The sequence below is a fragment of the Mastigoproctus giganteus genome, chromosome 6 (assembly GCF_048544385.1).
Source record: "Mastigoproctus giganteus isolate SK-2022 chromosome 6, ASM4854438v1, whole genome shotgun sequence".
Lineage (NCBI taxonomy): Eukaryota > Metazoa > Arthropoda > Arachnida > Uropygi > Thelyphonidae > Mastigoproctus > Mastigoproctus giganteus.
Genome location: NC_143580.1, coordinates 66,575,043 through 66,594,104, shown reverse-complemented (window position 1 = coordinate 66,594,104; position 19,062 = coordinate 66,575,043). Strand labels below are relative to the sequence as shown.

The window sequence follows — 19,062 nt, the reverse complement described above, 5'->3', positions numbered from 1 at the left end:
CATTAGTCTTTAATATAAATTTAGAGGATTTGATTAATTTTATAAACAGTGAAAATACACATTTAACTAGGTTTCCATATAGGAAGGTTAAATGGATAAGTTTTCTAAGGTCACTTGATTTAGATTTTTCATACGAGACTGATGTCTCTGAATGATCTAAATGCTAGTGAATATGCTTTTTATGTTCAAAATGCTATCCTTAGGGCTTTGTGTTGTGCTACAAAAAGGAAGCAATTTAAGAGGTGTGTTGAAAATTGGTGGTCACCAGAACTGACCAGGCTGAGGGAGCAAGTTTTTGCAAGTAGGAAGTTGTATCACAGGTTTAGGCAGTGGGGGCCAGATGAGGCAATTCATTAACTAGAATTATATCGAAGTAAAAGGAAAGCTTATTTTAAGGAGAGAAAAATACAGACATGGAGGAATTTGGGTTACTACAGTGGGCAGTATAGATCCCTGGGCATTGATTTATAAGTTAATGCAAAATAAATTAAATTGGGTGATATATTTAACAGTGATTGTTAATGGGAGGGAAACTTCAGGCTATTACTTCTCAGTTGTATCCAAGTGAGGAAACAGGGAGGGAATGTTGAGCAGTATAATATCATAATACATAATGCATCGTATAGTGGAGAGTTAGAAATTGATTTGTTTACCCAACATGAATTACAAAATGTGCTTAAAAAGGTAAACATAACACAAGTCACAGTGGTAGATCTAGTGGAGCATGTTGCTATTCTTAAAATGGCAAAGGTTTACCCTGATGTCTTAGTTAATTTATATAATTAACTATGATGTCTTAGTTAATTACTGTAAACCCCTGGCTTGTAGCCTGAAGGGTATTGTGTACGGTGTGTGCCTTTTGTATGCAATAAAGAGTTCTTCTTCTATAATAAATGCTTGCTCCAGGGTATATTTCCTGGAATCTGGAAGGTGGGACTGGTAAAGCTTTTGCAGTAACCAGGCAAGGCACTGAACGATCCAAGGGGCTATAGGCCTATTTCTCTTTTGCCTAATCTTGTGAAGGTATTTGAAAGATTTCTGTTTTTAAGGATTAATCAGGTAATGGATGCAAGGGAGTTAAGTTTACTCTGTCAGTATGGTTTTAAGAAAGCACACTCTGCTGAGGATGCTATTAATAATTTAATTTCTTTTACTAGGGAGGCTACAGCCTCCGTAACCGAGCAGTAAGGGTGGGAGTGCAGTAGCACACACACTCTTTGAGTGGACTGGGGTTCAAGTCCCTGACTGCTAAATCGGTCGAACTGCCAACCCACACCGGACCAGGGTGGCAGATTATGGTCCATTTCCTTTGTTGAGGAGGCTTCCATACTGCAGTGGATTGATAATGGCTGCAATTTACCGTTTTAGGTAGGCTATGGAAAAATATGTATTTATAGATTTTACTGGTGCCTTTGACATTCTGGCATGCAGTGTTCTAATGGGATGTAGGGAAATGCAAAGTCCAAAACTATTGTATCAAACTTAGGCTGACCGTAATTCCTTGAGACCAAAATGGGACAGGGAGAAGAAACGTTCAGAAGGAGCAGAAAAAATATTCAACAAAATGGTTTTAGGTCAACATGGAGTGGGACTGCACATCATCAAGTTCATACTAAGAATATTTTTCAGATAAATGTGTTTTGGATAACAAATTTTGGTTTTTTAAGAGCATTTCTTAAAACTTATCACATTCCATTTTACAATTATGCTTTATAATTAACGTACCTTTCAAGGTTTCAACACTTGATCTGGATTTCTTCTTCGACCACATGCTATTCATTATGCAAAATATTCTCTCCACAGAAGTTATGCTTCCCGGGAGGCAAAGAACAAGTTCCACAACATTACTAAAATCCTGGAAAGCTAGACATTTTTCACTCATTTCAGAAAATATTTGAACCCATTTATCAGATACAGAAATGTTTTATTTATTCCATGTGTTCAACTGCTGACAACTATTGCTTTTATAAGTGCCCACTGATCAAATATGTGAGTTTCATCTGCTCCTGTTCGTGTAATAAGCTCCTCATTGAAACTGTCCTGTATTTCTTTCCATTCAGGTACCTTTCTCAGTCTTCTTCTTCTTTGTCTTTGCCTTTTCCCACGTTATATGGGGTCGACATTCAATGTTCCCAATTCACACTTTTCATCCTCTTCTTCTCCTCTAGTTGGATTAACTTCTTAACCAGAACACATCTATTGGTTTTGGCTTAGTTTTTATGACTGGATGCCCTTTCTGACGTCAACCCTCACCATTTATCCGGGCTTGGGATTTAAGCTGCCGATCTACTAAACCTGCCGCAGCCATATAAATGGAGTAGCTCTTATTCAGTGATGAAGCTTCCTCGTGATGACACAATTTAGTAATTTTGCGCAATTTATGCCGAATTTCTAGTCACCACTGAAGGCTGCCTCAAGACGGTGGCACTGCTGTAGTTCTTTTATCTCCTGGAAACATCCAAATGGCTGACTCGGTAGAATTACTGTGACCTTGAAAATACCAATAATGCATAACTCAGCAACACGTGAGTATTTTTAAATACAATTTGGTATCCTGAAAACTTCTACATCAAAGCTATCAGGCAGCACAACTATTCTACTAAGAATTCCCAGTGACTGATTACAGTTCCTTAAAAATTTAATGACCTTGAAATTTCCTATGTCCGAACATAATAATGATATCCATTTTAAAAAAGTTCACAGTCCGAAAAATAAAACCACCTTTAGGTCCCAAATCTTAACCTATCACTCACCCACATTTATTTTATCTGAAATATAACTTCTTTTTGAGCAACACTCCCAAAAACCTTCTTTATTAATTAATTTTAATAGCGCACTAATTTAGCTAGCATACAGCTGGTGCCACCAGCGCCACATTCAGGTACCTTTCTCAGTAATACCCATTTAAATTTTTCAGTATTTCCCAAGCTGTATTTCCACTTGTTTACATATTCTAAGCTGGTTATATAAAAGTTCTTAACTACTTCAAAAAACTTGACCAAGCTTAACCTATGCTCTTGACCATGCTCTTACTTAACCTATGGTTAAGTTACAGGACGCCTCTGTCTATTAACATTTTTAGTTTATTTTTAACATCTGTTGTTATAAGAAGTTTTGTTTTTTCTGGCTTCTAATAAGTTTGTGAGATTTTCAATATTCATAGCTACTTCTGTAGCTGGAATACAGTCCATTCCGGTTATTTGGGACACATCGGGACTAGTGCATTTTGGCCCAATTAAGCGGCTGCCTCAATTATCCGAAGTTTCACGTAAATAGTTAAAAATACAATGTACCCCCCCTTTACAATTGGTTCATTGTACAATCAAATCACGTTACGACGAACTCAACATAGTAAAGTACCGTTCACTATATGATGTGCAGTAAGCGCCGGTCATTGTGATGTGATCACGTTTGTGAATTGAATTTTAATTCTATTAAACAGCAATTCTAATTAGCAAAAATAGGAGGAATATTATCCACAGGCTATAAAAGCAAAGATATATTAAGCACAAATTTACCCTTTATTACCTTACCAATTAAAAAATTAAATGATACCTGAAAATCGGAAGAATATACGTGATAATCGGAATAATTAATACGTACTGTAATATGTACATACAAACTAGTTGACATTTCTGTTCACTGACATTTGTGGCCGGGAAGGGGTTAAAATTTAAAACCGTAAAAAGATAAGCAATCAATAACAAAGAACACGGCACACAAATTGCAAGTAACACAATATGCGCAAGTGAGAACGGAGTAACGAGTTACAAAGCTTTAAAAATAGGAATGAAGAGAAGATCTGAAAATTAATTTTTTTTATATGATTGAAGATTTCATGGAAGTGTAAACACATTTCATCATAATAACCCACAGAATTCCTGCTGTCGGTATTATCGCAAATTCAGTAAGATCGAGTTTACTGTCCGTTTATGATAGATTGCACTAACAGAAAAGCCCAATAAACAGGTGACTGCTAATTGTTTTTATTGTTTTATGGCTGTGACCTCCAGAATTTCGACCGAACCACGTGGTACTGTCGGAGATAATCGTAGGGTAATCTCCAGTGCTGCGGTCTCCTGCCCCAATTAAACGGCATGCTGTCCCAATTAAGCGAAGTAAACCCTGGCTATTTTCTCGATTGGCTGCCCTGATTAACCGGTGGCCCAAATAATCCACTGTATTATCTTTTTCAATAAAACTAATATGTTTGGAAAGTTGAAACATTGATCTCTTGCGAATGACAACCATAATTTCAAACAGGGATCTTCAGGGAATTTCTCTAGAGAAAGAAAATATGAACAAAGTCCATTGAGTATGCTTAAAATTCTGTAATGATGGGCCTAAGGACAAAAATCTTGAATTTCCCGTTCTAATAATTTTGCATGATTGTCTCCTGCAAATGCACAATTTGCAGGAGATAATTATGCAAATATTCACAATTATTCAATTGTGAATAATATGTGCACCACAACCAATAACATCTCTCGCTCCAGCTCCTTTTCAATTTCTCCATACATTATTTTTTCCAACTCTTTTTTTTAACTCGAACACCACAGTTTGGCAAAAAGTACTGCACAACAATCAGAAACAGTTTCATGTCTTTTGTTTTACACATCCAAACTTATTGTAATGCTTTCAGTTTCATTCAGATCCATTATTGTTTCATCCAGTATATATGGTGATAAAACCTTAGTAATTATTGCTTCTGATTTTGGGTGTGGAAGAAAATTTGTTGATAAATCTTTTTTTATCAATTTTGACAAGCATCATTTGTACAAAACTGATTGTGATGCATGGCATGATAGGCAACAAGAGCTTTGCATGCTGTGATTTTATCACTTTCTCCATCATCACATCTTACGATGAACGAGCTGATGCTTTGAAATTAATTCAAAGTTTTCTCAGCATCCTTGTTTCTGGCTATGTAGCTGTTGGTTAATATCACTCCTACTTCCATGAGCAACTGAAAAATGAACATTATAATGTTGACAAACCAACTTTTGTTTTATTTTGTTTTTTTTAATAAATTTGAATTCTTTTTGAAAGCCTTCGTTAAATGTGCAATTACTTTTTTTAGACAATTGAAATTTGAGGCTTAAAACTTAAAATTATAAAATAAAAACTTTCAAGTGTGTGTATGTGCAACCGACAAGCATACAGAACAAATGCCAACTACAGACTGCTAAACTACTGACATGCTGTTTGTTTGTTATTTAGTTTTTAGGAGCATTAGCAACTAAGGCCATATTGCTACTGACATGCACACATTGTTGAACTGATGTTAAAGGCCTATGACAAAAATTGTCTCTCTTACACAGAACAAATGCCAACTACAGACTATTAAACTACTGAATTGCACACATCGTTGAACTGATGTCAAAGGCCTATGACAAAAATTGTCAGTCTCTTTTAGTCGTGGTGGTAACTGGCAGATGGAGTTCTCACCATTTGATGGTTACACGAATGACAACTGCCTACAATGGCAGCCATCCTATGATATAATCACGATTATAGGTTATGTTGTGTCAATATTTTCTTCTTCTTCATTGTATCAGTCTGTCGACTGGTTTGCCCCCTCGATGAGTTGTCTCTATTTCTCTTGGTCTTGTGCTAGGTGTTTCACTTCTGCATAGCTTCGAAGCCCAGTTTCCTTCAGAATTGTATTTATGATGGTGTTTCTTGGTCTTCCTTGTTTTCTTTTCCTTTTTGCCTTCCAGCACATCCAGTAACATTCCTCTATGCCTCGTGGTGTGTCCGATCCATTGTAGCCGTTGTCTTCTGATTCTTCTTAGCAATTCTTTTTCCTCTCCTACACATTGTAAAACCATGTTATTACTCATTTTTTCTGTACAGCTAATCTTTTCCATTCTTCACCAGCACCACATCTCAAAAGCCTCTAGTTTTTTGAAGTTGGTTTTGTTTAATGCCCATGTCTCTGCTGAATACAAAGCAATTGACCAAATGTATGTTTTCATAATTCTTTTTCTTAGGTCTAGTGACATATTTCTTTGGCTTAGTAAAGAGATTTTACCTCTAAATGCTTGTTTTGCCATTGCAATCCTTGAACCGATTTCACTGTGGCAAGATGAATCTTGTGTTATAATCTGTCCTAGATATTTGAATTTTGTTACCTGTTCTATTTTTTCTCCATCAGTTTCAGTGTGAAATTGTTTTGGCTTTTTACTTATCATCATAATCTTTGTTTTATTAGTGTTAATATTCATTCCATATTTCTTCACTTTCTTAGTTAACTGCTTTAGCATATTGGATAACATTCCTGGGCTACCTGCAAGGATTACCTAATTATCAGCAAACTTGATTGTGCTAAGTATTCTTCTGTATATCTGTATACCTAACTTTTTACCATCAAACGTTCAATATTTAAGTGTTTTTAAAAAAAAAAAAAAAAAAAACAGGACAAAAATGATATTTTTACTAAAACGACTGGGCGGCTGGGACATAGCAAAAAAAAAAAAAAAAAAAAAAACTGCACTGTCCCATTGAAACGGGACGTATGGTCAGCCTAATCAGACTGTTCAGAGTTATTTAACTGGAAGGAAAATTATACTTAAGGCAAAGCATTTAAAATATGAGAGAACTCTTGGGAGAGGCTTCTCACATGGATCTGTATTAGGACCACTATTTTGGAACCTGGTGCTGGTGCTTAACCTATGGTTACAGTTACAGGTTCCAAACATACATAAAATTGCATATGCTGATGATTTGGTGTTGTGTGTTAAGGGTAATTCTAGGTTAATGTTGGAGAACAGGTTATCTCAAGGGTTAGATAGTTTAGCCAATTGAGCTAATTTTCATAAACTAGTAATTTCCAGAACTAAAGCAGTAATACTTCTTAAAGGGAAGTTAAATTATCAGCATTCCCTCTAAGGCATTAATTAATGGGTTAAAGATTCTCTTGGTAGCAGAAGTTAAATACTTGGGTTTAAGAATAGATGACAGGCTTTCATTTTTACCACACTTAAACTACTTACAAGGTAAAGTTAAAAGGTTTACCTCTACTATAATCAGAATAACAAGCTCAGAATGGGGCTTGAAAAGAAGGGTATTCAATTTATATTACAAAGCTGTTTTTTTACCAATTGTAGCATATGGAGCATCTTTTTGGTATCATAGAGTAATTATTGTAAAGATTAAACAGAAATTGTTGTCAGTTCAGAGGGTTATGCTATAATGAATGTATGTAGAACCTTTCAACCAATGCTATGCGGCCAATTTACCATTTGATTTCTATATAGTTTATTAGGCATATTGTTATTTTATCAAGAAAGGTGCAACTGTTTCATTCATGAACATTACTTGTGATCTAACTAGTGATTTGGCCAGGGCCATGAAGGATATATTACAGCAATTGATATGTAAATGGCAAGAAAGATGTGATTTTAGTGACACTGGGGATGTAACTAGGTTATTTGTCTCCATGTCACTTTTACTTTTTATAATAATATTAATAAATGTTTTTTTTTTTTTTTTTTTTTTTTCTGGCAATGGAAACATCATATATCGTTACTGGCCACGGGTACTAAACTTTAAGTTGTATTATTTTAATTTGGTAAGTTCTCCATTGTGTAATTGTCGATTGCCTAAAACTTGGAGACATATTCTTTGACTGTAATCTATGTACTGTGCAAAGAGAAAGTTTGATGTCTCAAATTGAGGATTTTAACCATAGTAATGAAAATAGTTTGTCTAGTAAATTTAGATTTGAAGCATTGCAACAATATTGTGTTGCCATGTTGATTTGATTAGCCTTGCAATTACACATTAAGGAGGTTACTACTAAAGGTTACTGTTTCTCGCTGTAGTTTTGTTGATAGGGTAAAATATATATATATATATTTTATGTTACGTTTGTAAGTGTATGTCTATGGGTTTTTTTGGGGGGGTGGTTGGCATTGGTTATTTATTTATTTTTTTAAAGGGCTCCTGTGTTTGGGCACCCTGGGAGCGGGATTGCTGGCACCCACCAGTCTTGCACTTCACTGATGGGTGTGGGAAGATTGTATTTAACTGCACAGACTGAGATAGTGAACCTAGGCCCACTCCTCATACCGGGGATGGGTGCTTGGTTACGTTTATCCATTTGATGACTTCCCTGGTAGTAGTGAGGCCTGTTAACACACACACACTTACAGGCCGATATATGTGATGATTTTCTCTCTTTTTTTTTTTTTTTTTTTTTTGTGCCTGGGTCCCACTGATGACAAGATTATACATATATATATATATTTAAGCCTTGGAATTTCTCTTGCAAGTATGTGAATGCAGGACCATTCGCTTCCAAAACCTTCACAAAATTTTTCATGAGCTCCAGTTTGATGAGGAGTGGTGGAAGCCAAACTTTATTTGAATCTACCAGCGGTTAAAATGCTGTGTTCTTCATTCCAGGTGTTAATGATTTTTGTTGAGGCCAATTCCTCTTCTCATAGTGCATATCCCACTCGCAGAGAAAGCAACGATACTTAGTGTAACCCTTTTGTAGTCCTAATAAAATGGCAATTACCTTTAAATCACCACATATCTGCCACTTATACTGCTGATAGTGTACACCTAAGAGGATGTTCTCCATGTTTGGTTGTTTCTTTTTTGTGTACAGCATATGCAAGAGATATTGAAGGCAGCATATTTCCATTGTGTAATAACACATCCTTAAGGCTAACCTTAGAAGCATCTATAAATAGTTGCCATTCTTTGGAAACATGCCTCATGTTCTTTGCTGCTGACTGTGAAAGGCATAGACCATCAGCATCCTTACAAACAGTGGTTCACTATCTGTTTGATATAATTTATCATAGTCTTTATTTGGAGTACAAAATATTGTCATCATTTTGAGATCCATGATGAAGTCATTAAGCTCACTTTCTGTGATCTTATGTGATTCAGAAGGATAAAGGTTTGCTGTACTTCTTCATGTATATCAAGTTGATGTTCATCCGTGTCTTCATCTTTATCAGAATGTACAGAAAAATGTTCGAGTGGTTCAGGAATAGGTAGTACTTCACCATGAGGCGCAGGACAAATTGCAGATGGTATATTTGGGTATGCCACTGTCCTCTTTTTCTTTGTTGTATTTCCTTTTTTAATAGGAGGCGCCATTCAGAAGTAACAGTCTGTGACGTGATTTGTTGGCTCCCTCCATATCATGGGTACTGCAAAAGGCATAAAACGTCCATTCGATTCACCCATGCTTTGAGATTTGATGAACAGATAGTGCAGTATATGTGTGGAGCCTAGTTATTGTCCTGGTCGCCTATTTTATACCCAAAGTACAAGAAGTATGCCTTTTTTGTGGCTTGAGTTAAGGGACGCTTTCTTGAAGCTAATGTGACTTCTCCACATACGTAACAGAAGTCAACCAGACTATTCACACAATTATGGGGCATATTAATCTTACACAACACAAATACTGCACAAAAAGTAGGAATCTCACAGAGAACAACTGTTAACTGAGAACAAATCATCCAGTACCTAGCCGTATTCGAGAATTACTGCAACAGAGTTGAAGACGCATTTGAGGTGACAACAGCTTATCACTTGATGCAGAGCAAAGGGACAGTTGTCGATCACGTGATAAGAGCATGTTGGTACTGAAACTGCAGTGTTGCCATGTGCTTTGCCGAGAGCCGTAGTTGATGATGTTGGATAACTCGCTCATATGAGACCCCAACTGTAATTCGAAAACAAGAGGTAATCGACACATTTTAATGCAGTTTTCATGTTCAGCAGCATAAAATTAGTCAAGATTGGGTATTTTCGTTTTTGTAAAATTTTACGTTTAGACCAGTGTAATGTTTATTAAATTATCCAGGAAAAATGAGAATGAAAGCCTTACCTAGAAAATGAGTGAAAACCCAAAAAATAAAGAAGGAAAATGAAGTTGTGAACTATGCACTGTAGTTCACAACTTTCTTTCCTTATATAACTGTAGTAATATGAAAAAACATTATATATCAGCAGCAGGCTACATTTTAAACAAGCTAGACAAAATGGAGAGATTTATTTTACAAATATAAATAAAAACAATTAATATCCCTTAATATAGAAGTAGTATAACAGAAAATAAAATAATTTCCAAACAGATATTAGTTATAGAATTTTAGAAAGAAAGTGTATTAACTGTAACTTAGAAGATTAAATTAAAACAAAATAGAATAGTAACAAACAAGACAAAAATCGTCTCAAACATGCGATACTTTTCCAAAACTTTGAATTAAAATACATTGAGGATAAATTGATATAGTTTATTAACATGCAATTTAATAAGTGCTTTATTAAATTTCACCATTACATATTTTGGAAATTCTGACTGTTTGTGTTACCAGTAAATTTTTTTTATCATGCAGATCAATAATAATGAGTTGGGAATTATCTGTGATAATTGATATTAAGGTCCAGAAATATGGCATTTTTTATTCCATGGTTTTCTTTATTAAGCTTTATGTCCTTGGGATATACAAGATGTGATCAAAAATTTTGGGGACTGACTCTGTATTTTGAAATTGTGGCAATGTAGACAGTTATGACTTTTTAAATGTAGGCTACTCATTTAGGTACAGTAATGCATGGCTGACCCATTTATATGCTGTCGGTCCGAATTAGCATGTGTGTTGAGTAGAAGGCATATTATGTGTATCGTTGCATTTAAAAACAAGTGATTTTATTGAGCAAAACTTGTCCACAACATGGTCTTCTGTATTTCTCCCATGTCACTCAACGTTACATACTACACTGCAATATTATAAATATATTAAAAATACTATATATACTTTAATTTATTTATTTAATTAATAATCATCCATATATGGTATTGGAACTACTTTCCATGCTGCTGCTGATACAAAATTTATATCTCCTGTTTTGCTAGTATATGAGTATACAAAAGATAAGTATACAACCTGAGGGTTGTATACTTATCTTTTGGTCTTTTTCAAAAATTGTCTGGAGTTATAGTGGATGTTTATTATAATATATTTAGAATTTTAATTATTGTAAATCTTTGTTCACCTCATTTTTGTGCTTCCTTTTCCACACACACACACACACCTACTGTTCTCTCTTATTTATCTTTAATCACATTCTTCTTAAGTTGCTTTGTGCTTGAAGGTATAATTGTATACCATCAATTTTTGTTCATCCTGTCAGTTACATATATTTGTTATATTACTATATATTTTCATATTTATTTTATAATATATATAATTTATTATTATTATTTTATTTTATATTTTTTTAGGTGGAAGCATGATGGTTGGAGTGAACTTAACCCAGGCAGGAGGTGCCACTGGGCCTACTCCTCCCACCATTCCCCCTCCTGGTCACTCCTTAGGACCAATGGGTGACCACCCATTAGCATTACAGGGTACACCTCTAAGTGGTGTTACAACTTCTGCCCTCTCAGCAACTCCTGTTCCACCTCAGGGTCAGCCACGTATGACAGCTTCAGGAGGTACTGTCCCCAACAGCACAGCACCCGCCCCCTCTGCTGGTGGTGGCAGTACTCAGCCCACCGTAACTCTGGCAAACATAAAAGAGAAGACACCAATGTGTTTAATTAATGAACTGGCCCGCTATAACAAGGTTAATTTCTTTGCTTACTGTTTTGTTTTTTTAAGTATTTTTGTTAGAAATACAGCCTGCTCTCAGTTATATGTATATTATTGTTAGTAATAGTAGTAGTACTGGCAAATGATGCAAGAAGGCAAGCTTATACAGCTTCAACCAAAAAGGAAAAATGCCAACACTTCCAAACTTTTCTGCCCATCCTCTTTAATGGTTTATCTAGTTCTTCCTTGAATTTATTTAAACTGCCCACCTCTACAACACCAAATAGGACTTTGTTCCAACGATCAAAGCAACCGTAGCTTTCAGAGGTGACCGCCTCCTTTATCAACAGAACCCTTCAATCATTCTCTGGCTGAATGCAAATTTCCACACATCTGACCTGCAACAATCCTTCCTCAGTTTGATTTTATGGTTCCCTAATGTGAGTAGTCTGAGCAAGAGAAAGAATTCCATTAGCACTGGGCTTACTCAAGCACTTAAACATCTCAATCAGATCTCCTCGCAGGTGCAAATTGTAGGGTCAGCATCCAGACATGCTGCAGTTCTGAAGCCTTTCAAAGAAAATCCCTTTTTCTCCTCTCGCCAATCTTGTTGCTCTTCTATGCACATGTTGCAACAGAATCATGTCCTTCCAAAAATTGAGGCTTCAGACCTGTATGCAGTACTTAAGATGCCGCATAACCATTACCTTATGCCAGTGGTTTTCAACCGGGGTGCCGCAACAACAACATTCCAGGGGTGCATGTTATTTGCGTTTAATTTACTTAAACTTATTATTTTTTTTTAATTTATGTTTATTTCGTTATAAAAAGATGTACAGTATCTTTTTGATTTTGTGGTAATCTATAATTAATGCTTACTTAGTACCTCTATATAAAGAATAAAATTATTATATATATAAATTTGTATTATTAAATGTAATTTTTATAATTATATTATTGTAATAACTATCGTATATAACATTTATTTTTTAATATTTTACACACACACAGAGAGAGAGAGAGAGAGAGAATCGGATCTAACAGGCAGTAAATTGAGTAGGGGTGCCCCAAAATAAAATAAATGACTTAGGGGTGCCATTATTAAAAAAAAAAAAAAGGTTGAAAACCACTGCCTTATACAATGGGATAGCACCACTGCATGGTTTTCGACGTTTGTAAATTAACAGCTGTTTTTAAATCAGTCTTTTATGCTAATTTTGGATGTTATTCGTTTTTTTTTCTATCACATACTGTTTTTTCACAAATCACTTAATTTGCTGTCAAGAGTTGTATTATTGAATGTATTAAGTTAGGAGTAAATGCTGGGAATTTGTAAACTAAATCTTCATGTGTTGGCCACACTGCCTTCAATCATTTGTTTCTTGACCTTGAGAGCTCCATGCAGCAGTGTTTATTAATGTGAGCTCAGTTTATTTTTGTGGTTATTGTGTTAGATTTGTGCTGAAGAGTAAAATGTCGTCATGCAAGTGTATTGGTGCTTATTTTGGAGTGAAACTTAGTGACCAAGATAAACAGTGGGCTCCACATAAAGTTTGCTGAACCTGTGTTGAAGCATTGAGATTGTGTAAAAAACGGTAGTTAATGTAGAAGGATATAATATAAAGAGGGCATTGTATATCCTAATATTCCATCTGCCATTAGCCCAGTCCCATGTGGGGGTAACCTGCCAATTTCATGCCCTCCACTTATATTGGAGGGCATGAAATGTAGCAGCAGAATTCTGAAAGTGAAGCTTCTGAGGATGAAACTGAAGTCAATACACGGAGACATTGAGTCCATCCCTCACCTGTTTTCACAGCAAGAACTCAATGATCTGGTAAGAGATTTAAATATACCAAAGGAATCCTCAGAACTCCTTGGTTCTAGAGTTAAGTCTAAATGCCTAGGGCATGGGATGTTTTTCTCATGATACAGACATAGAGAATGAGAACTATTCCCCTACTTTTTTGAGGATGATTCTATGGTTTTTTGCAGTAATATAAATGACTTTTAAATGAACTATTTATGAATTAATTGCAATCCTACACAGTGGAAACAATGGAGAATTTTTGACTCATGAAAGAGGAGTCTCAAAGGTGTGTTGCCCCACAATGGAAATAATGAGGACATTATTTACTTGGATTCTGATGATCTCAAATCTATTAGTTTGGTTCATGAAATTGCACTGAAACATGAGATCCCGGTTAATTTTGAAGTGATACGAGAAAGTGGTCCACCTCATATGCGAACATTTGTTACGCGATGCACAGTAGGTAACTTGGTGACTGAGGGGGAAGGTAATGGAGAAAAAGTATCAAAGAAGAGAGCTGCAGAGAAAATATTAGACGAACTTAAGAAGTTAGATCCACTTCCCCCTGCTCAACAAAAAGTAAAAAAGAAGCCAATTATTAAAAAAAAACCCGAAATCTTATTAAAGTGAGCTATGATTTTAGCAGAACTTTAGGTTACCTTTAATTGTATTAGACTAATTCCTTGAATGCATTGACCTTAGCACTAAGGTATATAAAAAAAATGTGGATCAATTTTCTTTATGTAATATAGCAGTTTTGTGTATTTGAAAGAAAAGTGAAAAAGTGAAAGAAATTTCACTCTGTGCATTTGAAAGAAACATATGAGAACTTGTTGACAAATATTAATTATTAAAAACATGGTTGGTTGGTCTATGCTGACTATAGAGTTGATAGGCATGTCATTTGGACAGCAATCTGGCTACACAAAAACACCATGCTTTTTGTGGGAATGGGACAGTTAGGCAGGGATGTCAGGGTCGGGCACCAAGAGGGGCAGTTTGTTGGTTGGGTCAAAGAACATAATTCATAAACCACTGGTAGACCTCAAGTCCTCCTTTCGCCCGTGCACATCAAACCGGGTTTGATGAAACAGTCTGTGAAAGTGTTATCTCTAGAAAATCCCTTGCTTCAACTACCTTTGTACTAAATTCCCATTGATCACTCAAGAGAAGCTAAGACAGGATATTTTTGTTGGACCTCAAATTTGCAAACTGATGGGGGACCAAGATTTTGAGGAAATATGAATAAAAGAGAAAAGCAGACATACATATGCTTCAGGTCAGTCTCTTGTTCAGAACATTTGCTCCGGGGATATGCGGTGGTCATTCCCTGACCTTTCTGCATCCTCCCTATTTGGTGGTCACGGGCTCGAACCCCTGTCTAATCAAGAAGCGTGTGCTACACACTGCTGCTCCTGCCCACCTGGCTAAGGAGGTGCCTTTAGGGAACAGCAAGGATCCAGACTACAAGAATAGAATTGAAAATATGTTGGCAAACTTCAAAGAGCTGGGCTGCAATATGAGTATAAAGGTACATTTTTTACACTTCCACATCAACTACTTCCCAGAAATTCTAGGAAGTGTTAGTGAAGAACAGGGTGAGAGGTTTCACCATGACATTACAGGCATGGAAGTTAGGTACCAGGGGAGGCGGAATGTCAACATGATGGACGACTATTTTTGGTTACTGAAGAGGGACTGTAAAGTAGAAGAATCTGCAAGAAAATCGAAGAAATTAAAATTTGACCATAGATCAGTTTTTAAAATGAGCGGTAAGTGTTAGGCTTGATGTAGCCGTGTTAAGGCTTGACGTAGCCAAGTCAGGAGGGAGAGTGCAGTAGCACGAGCTATTTGAGTGGACCAGGGTTCAAGCCCGTGACTGCTAAATATGTTTAACGTTTGTATCAATGATATATTGTAAACTCCACTGACTTGGTAGTTGTGCTGGAGTATAAACAAGAACATTTCTCTAGTGAACTTTTTACCACACTGCCCTTTGTAATAGTGTTTTTAGTATGTGTTTATATAAAAGTCTGGTAAATGTAAAAATTTTTTAATAATTTCAGTGCACAAATTTTGCCAAATTAATCAAATTTTCTTTTGTGATTTTTGAAGAAATCTGATGTGATGGAAACAAATGGAAGTCATTTTTAAAATCAGCAGAAAGTGATTCAGAAACTTGGATCCATATACTTATCTGGCACAAGTCATTAGCTGTAATAATAATAAATGGCTGGAACTCAAGATAAGAATAAATTTTGGATGGATAGCATTCAGGAAATATAGTCGCATACTGAGGAGCAATATTCCAATTTGTCTGAAACGTAAAATAATGAACCAACGTATAGTCCCCACTCTGGGCGCTCACCAAAAGAATGGAAGAGAAGCTGATTACTATATAGCGAAGAATGGAGCAAATTATATTAGGAATGAGACTCTTAGATATATGAGGAGAAGCACATGGATTAGGCAGCAAACACAAATAAAGGACATTCTTATCAAAACTAAAGAGTTGAAATGGATTTGGACGGGACACATAGTTCGGAGACTTGATGACAGATGGACTAAGAAAATAGCAGAATGGTACCCAAGAGGTGCGAAAAGAATACCTGGAAGACAACAATGGAGATGGACAGGTGAAATTCACGAGTTCATGGTTAGTAAATAGATGGCCATTGTACAAAACAGAAGGAACCGGAAAGTTGCTGGAGAAGCTTTCATCCTGTAGTGGATTGAAAATGGCTGATGATGATGATGATCTCCCCAATCTAGCAGTTTTCCGAACCACCTAACCCTGCCTCAATAGCATCAGCAAATATTATTGCACTCTTTCTGTTTAAGTGTATCTCCTTCCTGTAGAAGCAGCCACTCTTGTTAAAAACCACAGACCAACCATGCTGAGAAAAATTCTACCCCATGAGCCTTGCACAATTTCTCCAGGGCCAAATTGATTAACAAAGCAGCTGTCATCGTGTGCTTACTTATGTCATATCTGAATAGAATTGCAGACACTTTCAATTTTAATCCTCACTTGTGACTTTTTCGTAACATTTCCTTGTTCTTGTTAAGTAAGTCTGTAGATCTGCTACTCATAATGTTATTAGTACCAATGTGTACAAGAATTTTGCCTTTTGTGCTCCTAAAAGATGTTACCTGCTCTACGTTAACTACTTTTGTCTCTGCAGACATAACCTGGTTCTATTCCACCTCTCCTTGCCTTATATATTTCCTGTGGGACCAGCACATTCTGCCTTTGGGGTTGCCACTGTGTTGCCTGATGCTCAAATGTGAGTTCTGCCATTGAGCTTGGCAGCTGACAGTTTGATGGGCTCCCATTTTAATTTCTTTCAAGGGCATCCTATTCTTGAATTTCTCATAAACGTCCATCAGGATGCTGAGTTGGTGCCTAATTTCTTCACTCACACACACTGCACCAAATGCACACTCAAAGACAACCCCATGTGGCTGTATTATTCTGTTCAGTGAACTTGTATGCTCTGTTATGTCTTCAGTTCTCACATCAGATATTGAAGAAATTCTCTAGAGTTCAGATCTAGAAACTGATAGAATAGAATCAGCTGATATATAAATAATTGTAGAGGGAATTACTGCATCACAAATGCATCAAAAAAACAGTAGTGAAATTTTTTGTAATTTTTTTTTTTTTTTTATAATTTAAAAAAATATTCAATTTTTTACAAGACTCATTTTAATGTTCATTCAAGTCAAAATAATAAAACATTAATATTTAAAAGCATTTCTATGCAGTTTTCATTTTTACACATTAGAATTTAAAAAAAAAAAAAAAAACTTCCTTCCGCATGGGCTGTGGTTGGCATGTTGGAAATTCACTACCTAGTACACAAATGCTCGGGGAAACTTGGAAAGACTTGACTCAAGGCTTGAGAGACTGCAATGCTTTTGAGGTAGGGGGAGGCTATTGGGGTATTGCTATTTTCAAGTTTGTTGTATGGTCAGTACAGGTAGACTTAGAATTTTGTAAATTTGTTTGTTTTTCAGTAATTAATGATGTGCACACATTTATTTGAGTTGGATACTTCTGTAGTATAATTATACAGAGTATACTTCTTCAGCATGGTTGATGTTAAAACCTACAATAAAACACACAGTTAATTAATGTAATGAAAATTATTTTAGAGTCTCCGAGTTAAACTTGGAAAAATTAGCTCAGTTCTCTTAGCATGTTTTCCTGCTTAAAAAAATTTGAATTGGCTCTTCTGTATGTGTATATTAACATTAGCAGAGGCACATGATGCAAGAAAGTAAGCTTATACAGCATCAGCCAAAAAAAAAAAAAAAAAAAAACACATTCGCATTTCACTAATTCATTCATTCCAAATGTTTGTCTAGTTCTGCCTTGAATCTATTTAAGCTATCAACTTCCACAACAACAGATGGAAGTTTGTTCCAGCAATCAACTACCTGCTGTCTAAAGACAAACTTCTGCACATCTATTCTGCAACTGTCTTTCCTCAGCTTGAATCTATGTCCCCTCGGGTGTGTAATCTGAGCAAGAGGAAGAATCCCATCAGCATTGAGCCCGCTCGATCCATTCAAGGCCTTATACACTCAATCAGATTGCCTCGCAGGTGCTTAGTCTCCAGAAGCTGCAATCTGCAGAACTTAGCCTTTCTTCATAAGAGCACCCCTTTGTTCCCTTCACCAGTCATGTTGCCCTTCTCTGTACTCATTCTAGTAACTCTATATCGTAACTAAAATGATGCTTCCAGACCTGTACACAGTACTCAAGGTATGGCCTGACCATTGCCTTATGCAATGGGATAATCACCTCCTTATCCCTGCCTGCAAAATTTCTGTATATCATTGACAAGACCCCATGGCCCACTCTAGAAGCCTGTCTGCACTGCTCAGAAAACTTCAAACATATTTTGATTGACTGTCCACACCATCAACCACATCGTACTTCAAAATCTGGCTAATCTTCAAGAACCGTTGACACTACATCATATCATAGGAGAGGAGGAAAATATTAAGGAACTTTTTTGCTTTTTGAAACAAATTGGAGTGTATAATCTTTTATGAATAGGTTTCAGAACTGAAATGAATTTGAACTGCTACATTCTTAATTATTTTCTGATATAACTACGAATAGGCGCATTATAGCCATAGCAGCTAATGTGCCAATAAACAACCATACCACACACACACACACACACATACCTGAGTGTAACACCACAGTTGGTACATTTCTCTGGGGTTACTGCTACCCATTTGTAGTACTTTGCATTTGTCAATGCTAAATTTCAGTTGCCACTTCTCAGCCCATCTACCCAACTTTTCCCGATCCTGTTGCAGCAGCATACTATCATTACTGTTATTAACAACCCTGCCGACCTTTGTATCATCTACAAACTTTGACATTAAGCTTGATATACCTTCATCAATATCATTGATGAAGGTATATCAAGGATATACTACAAAACAACAATGGGCCTAACAGCGAACCCTGAGGGACACCACTAATAACATTAGTCCATGTAGAGCAGTACCCATTGATCACCACTCTGTCTTTTCCCACTCATCCATCCTTTTATCGATTGTAGCAACTTGCCCTTAATGCCATACTGCTCCAATTTGTACAGTAGTCTTCCATGTGCAACAGTATCAAACGTTTTCCTGAAATCCAAGTATATAATATCAAAATTA

At 36.1% G+C, this 19,062-nt stretch overlaps 1 protein-coding gene across 9 annotated transcripts in view; it reads left to right on the top strand.

Moving 5' to 3' along the window:
* Nucleotides 1–19,062, top strand: part of stau (double-stranded RNA-binding protein Staufen) — a 260,623-nt gene that overhangs the window by 113,759 nt on the left and 127,802 nt on the right. For all 9 annotated transcript variants that reach the window (XR_016547104.1, XM_090376022.1, XM_090376020.1 and 6 more), the window contains exon 3: nt 11,255–11,598. Coding sequence is in view for 8 of the 9 variants with exons in the window: in XM_090376022.1 (XP_090232148.1) it covers nt 11,255–11,598 (344 nt within the window). In the remaining variant the exon portion in view is untranslated. The remainder of the gene's footprint in view (nt 1–11,254; nt 11,599–19,062) is intronic.